This window comes from Polistes canadensis, unplaced genomic scaffold (genome assembly GCF_001313835.1).
Source record: "Polistes canadensis isolate GaletaPanama2010 unplaced genomic scaffold, ASM131383v1 scaffold_417, whole genome shotgun sequence".
In the NCBI taxonomy this organism is placed as follows: Eukaryota; Metazoa; Arthropoda; class Insecta; order Hymenoptera; family Vespidae; genus Polistes; species Polistes canadensis.
In genome coordinates, this window is record NW_014569964.1 from 62,271 (window position 1) to 67,921 (window position 5,651).

At 30.4% G+C, this 5,651-nt stretch overlaps 1 protein-coding gene across 1 annotated transcript in view; it reads left to right on the forward strand.

The window, feature by feature from the left end:
• LOC106792390 (leishmanolysin-like peptidase) overlaps nucleotides 1-5,651 on the forward strand; it is a gene marked incomplete at its 5' end in the record, with an annotated part of 68,359 nt that overhangs the window by 50,811 nt on the left and 11,897 nt on the right. Inside the window, 2 exon segments of the mRNA XM_014758797.1 lie at nucleotides 1,086-1,197; nucleotides 2,429-2,610. Coding sequence (XP_014614283.1) covers nucleotides 1,086-1,197; nucleotides 2,429-2,610 — 294 coding nt within the window.

Sequence of the window (5,651 nt, forward strand, 5' to 3'; positions counted from 1 at the left end):
TTTTTTTATATATAATATATTTTGTATATATATATATAAACATTAAATTGATTGATTTATTTCTTAAATAGTATTTTAATATCTAATTGAAAATATAATTTTTGTATGAATTATTTGTTATTTATAATTCGTGTAAATTGTTTTCAATGAATATTACGAAGTAAAAAATGATCCGTAAAAATAAAAGTTAACAAGATCATCGAAACTATTTCACTAAGTACGAAAGAATTTATTTGACTGTCTCGATAATAATTATCGACTTTAGAGAACTCGAGAATCATTCCTAATACATAAACTTCGAAATTTCTCGGATAAGAAGCTTAATTAAAGTCTTAATTAAGAATCGGCTTTTTCTTTCTCGAACGCGAATGTCTCTAAGATCTATTCGAGAGTTCGTGAAAAAAAAAAAAAAAGCTAAAGAAAATGAAAGAAAAAAAGAAAGAAAGAAAGAAAGAAAGAGGAAGAGAAAAAAATGTAAAGGAAAGAGCAGTCTCTTTAATAAATTCTCAACGTGAAAGAACACGAGACAATACCAGAGAAAACTCGAGAACGGGACAATAAGATCAAAGAGGTAAAAATAGTAGCAGCAGCAGCAGCAGCAGCAAGCAACAGCACTTTCTTTTCTGAAAAACGTAGATCGAAAATCCGTAAATGTTTCTTCTTATCGCTTATCGTTCAACACGAATATATATATATATATATATATATTTTTCTCTTTCTAATATCTTACATTCCTCGTCACCCTCCTCCTCCTCCTCCTCCCCCTGCTCTTATTATTCTCACTCTTTATTGCTTTTCTCATTCTTTCAATTAAAACCCCAGTCATTTTATTTTTTACCAAAAGAAACTTAATTATTAATTGATCATTCGTGTGATTTATTTTTGTTTTTCTTTGTTTTAAATTATTATAATAAAATTTCGCAAGATTGTATATGTGTGTAATTGTGTATTATAATGTGTATCGTTTAATCACAAATGATTTCTTGAAAATAATTAATATTAATGATAATAAATTTGTCGTTTAATTGAATATCTAATTAAAAATGAATAATATATTAAATCAATATGATTTTAAATTGTTACAGGAAATGCGAGAGTAGTCAAGTTTTCGTGCAAGATCATCACACTCACTGCATAGATACTTGTCGTTCAACTACCATGTGCGGAGAGGTGGTCGTCCCAGAGGACCATCTTGACGTAAGTAATTACTCATTACCTTCGGAAGTAACGTTAATTAAGCCACTAATTTATGATCTTCTCGAAACGCGAATATAGATGCCTCTCATTACGATTTCAAACTAAATTCTACTGACTAATCAATCCCTATATTAACTACATTTAATATTATACGTCTAACTAATCGAATTATCATTTTCAAATATCGATCAATTGGAAATAATTAAAACAAATGGATAACCCACCAATAGATTAAAAATAAATAATATAATAATTCTTCACAAATAAAACACAATTATTTTATCAAAGATATATATGTGTGATAGTAACTCGAATAAAATATTTTACAAAGTTTTAGATTTCTATTTCTTTTTCTATTATTCGTTGATAATCCAAGAGTGTGAAATCTTTTATCACAAAGTCGTAAAAGTGTAAGCAACGTTAATTGGCATAAGAAAAATTAAAGACTCTCTCTCTCTCTCTCTCTCTCTTTTACATCTAAAAAGATTAACGAACTCTACGTAAAATTATTTACCCCATTTGAGTTATTTACTCGAGAGAATATGTTCTTTTAATTTAATTTAAATTTTAATAAATTTTCTTGAATTATCTCATACCTCTGTATACCGATAAAAATAAAATCAATTACAATATGTCGTTGATTAAATCAAAAAGTAATAATTATTCACGAGAATATGTATAGAATTACGTATAAAAAGAAAAAGAAAAAGAAACAAAAAATAGAAATATAATGAAATAATAAATATCATAGTAGTAAATATATTCACTAAAATTCATTATTATTGATGATAAAGGTTCATAGGGAACTTGGACATAAAAAAGAAGTAGAACTGAATTTAACTAAGTTGGACGTTTCGTCCTTTTATTGAGACTTATTCAGCAACTTAATCTTTAAACTTCAGCGTCTTTTTTTATTTAAGCAGACATACATTTCTCTTTATGTTAATATTCCAAACACAACACATCTAAACTTCGTTAATTTGATCGTTATTATTCAAAAACCTCAACAACAACAACAACAAATTATTATTGTTAATCCTAAATCCGTCTAAGTATAATAATATCTAATTAATATCGATGAAATATCTCCGATAACAAGGGATGTTTTTAGAAATGAATTATCGAGAAACCGATATCGACGATGAATATTTATTAACTGACTAACTCTCGATCGGCTTTCAAGCGGAAGGTGCGAATTTCCGCTTTGATACCTTGAATTTTGCTTTCGCAGGTGTGTAGAATTTGCAACGCTACGGGTCACAATTGTCAAGTGGCGGAAGGAAGTAAAGCCGGTCCCGGAATCGACGGTGCGGACTTTGTATTTTATGTGTCCGCCATGCAAACCGAGAGATGTCACAAGGGATTGACGGTTGCTTATGCTGCTCACTGTCAACAGGAAGCTGCATTGGATCGGTTAACTTGCATTTATCTATACATATATAAAATAAGTCGTCTATATGTGTGTCCCTGCCCCCGCCGACCCCTCCCCCCACCCCAAACGTGTATATAAGTATTTTACATTTATTATAAACGTGTGTGTGTATAAATATTTTTTGTTAGATAAAACACAACGATAAAATCCCAACACACCGTTTCCACGTTATCATAGTAAAAATAAATCTACGAACTATTGTTTTATATAAAAAAAAAAAAATGCAAATCTAGCTTAGAATGAATTTTTCCATGAATAATTATAACTACAAAACAATACCGATTACAAAACAACAATGTTTCTATATCATTTACATAAAACACGAATAAAAAAAAAGAGATAATATTTATTTAAAAAAAAAAAAAAAATAAAAAAGAAATAGAGAAAATTAAAATATTTATACGCGAATAATATATCTATCAAAAAAATATTTTTTTTTTTTATAATCACGATATAACTATTGCTTATACAATATATACTATATAATATAATACCCCCTAATGTTTTTAAACCTGACAAAAGAATATTCGTAAACAATGAATAAACGAAATACTCTCTCTCTTTTTTTTTTTGTACTTTCAACGATGTAACCTAACGTTGAATGAAATTTTGCCCTCGGATTTAATCACCGTCGCTTAAAACGAGCCCTACCCTCCCTCCGGGGTGTTACATAGAATCTAGCTAGGGAACGATTTGCTACGTTTGATAGATACGCCAAATTTAAATATTCGCTCCGATTTGCAAGGCAGATGCGAACGCGTATTGTCCACTATCTCGCGTTTCCAACCACCCCTCTAACCAACCCCTCGACTATCCTTTCCACCCCCACCCGACCCACACCCCCGCACCTTACACCTGTCTCTATCTTTTTGTCATTCTATCTCTCTCTCTCTCTCTAACTTTCTATTTTTTTATATATTTATATGTCCACACTCTCGCGTTTCCAACCCCCTTCGACCATCCTTTCCACCCCCACCCCCACCACGCACCTTACACCTGTCTCTATCTTTTTGTCATTGTATCTCTCTCTCTCTCTCTCTCTCTCTCTATCTTTCTATTTTTTTATATATGTATATGTCCACTATCTCGCGTTTCCAACCCCCCTCTAACCCCCACCACCCACCCCCGCACCTTACACCTGTCTCTATCTTTTTTTCATTGTATCTCTCTCTCTATCTCTCTCTTTCTTTCTAGTTTTCTATATATGTATATATGTCTATATCTTTTTTTTTTTGTTTTTCGCAAACCGTTCATATTTTTTCGATGATCGATTCGCGCATTCGAGTTATAATGTAACACCACTTTATTGAAATTGAATATTTTTCAATATAGACCACGTACGCTTCGCTACTCACTTTTATCTCCTTCCACTGATTTTCCTTCTCACTCTCTCTCTCTCTCTCTCTCTCTCTCTCTCTCTCTCTCTCTACTTCTTTATTCCTTTTTTTTTATCCTTTTTTCATCCTCGAACGTGCGAAATTCAAATTTTCCGACCACTTTCGAAAATTCTCTCATACTCGTTTTTCCACGAATATCCGAAAATTCGTTTAAACGATTTATATGTGTGTGTGGTAAACTATAATTCGTGTAAAAGTTTTAATATTAATTTGAAATTCGATACGTCCTATTTTGTTTTTTTTTCTTTTCGATTTATTATCACGAATTTATTCGCGATTTAATTTGACGAAACATTTTATATTGATTTGAACAATTGTTTCCGTTCTGATTATTTTCTTTCTTTTTTTTTTTATAATTTCACGAAATAATTCCATTTTCATTTTAGAACAAGCTTCACGTTTATCAATTCTGTTAGCAATGGTGCCAGACGTTGTTGCTTTGTCTGTTGGCACGTAAATGAAATATCACCATCGTGTGTGTGTGTGTGTGTGTTGTACTATATCTATGCATTTATTATACAAAAAAAAATATCTCACACTTAAATTAACAGTAAAACATTTAACGAAAAATGAATTTTATGAAAAGAATATTGATGCATAATTTTGTATACGAAATTAGAAATAATTTTTTTTGTATCGATTGAACGCACAAAATTGAATTTCAAAGTCGAATTATTTCAATCCACCCACGTAACACCACACCCACCGTTGTACTATAAATAAAATACAAAAATACAAGATTCAGTTGAAGAAAAAAAATTAACGCGACGGCCTTGAAACATTTCTCGAACGTTTATCCTACGTAGAAAATTATTTTTACCGCCGCGTGCTTTTTCTTCTCCCTTTTTTTTTTTTTTTTATCAAACAATTTGTCTGAGAATATTCTTGTTATAATTTTAATACCTCGTGAAATATATTCAATCGTTTTGTAATACCTTATATAAATAAATGTATGAACGCGTATTTACACGAGAGAATAAAGAAGGGAAGAGACAAAAAAAAAAAGAAACAGAAACAGAAAAAAAAATTAAATTTCTCGCTAACAGTAAAATGAAACGAACGAAGCAAATAATAAACATCGAAGTATTTCTTGTTTCACATAACGGGAATTTATTCGGCGACCAACTTAATTAACGTTTTCTCTTTTACCTCGATATTCCTTTATAAAGAAAAACCCCGTATCGATTATATACAGTGGAGAAACAAATTATTGAGGAATACGTTAGAGAATCGCGAGAAAATTTCAATTCGCGATTTATTCATTGAGAAGCTTTTACTCTTTAACAATATATATATATATATGTATCTACCTCCGGTTTAAAAGGACGCATAGAAATGAAAGAAGAATCGAACGTTCCACGTGATTTAATATTTCCAAAGCAATCTATCAAACTTCCGTGAATATTTCAAAAGCATTACGATTTCTTCCTTCGATCGATCGAAAGTGAATTGAATTCATCCGTCAGTGGCACGTGTCACGAATAATATATCGAATTCGACTCTTAAAACTTTTCTTTCTTTCTTTCTTTATTTTCTTTTATCTTTTTTTTTTTTTTTCTATTTTTCTATGATAAAACTACATATATTCGATTGTCTAGAAAGTAACTATTACAGATTTATTAAAC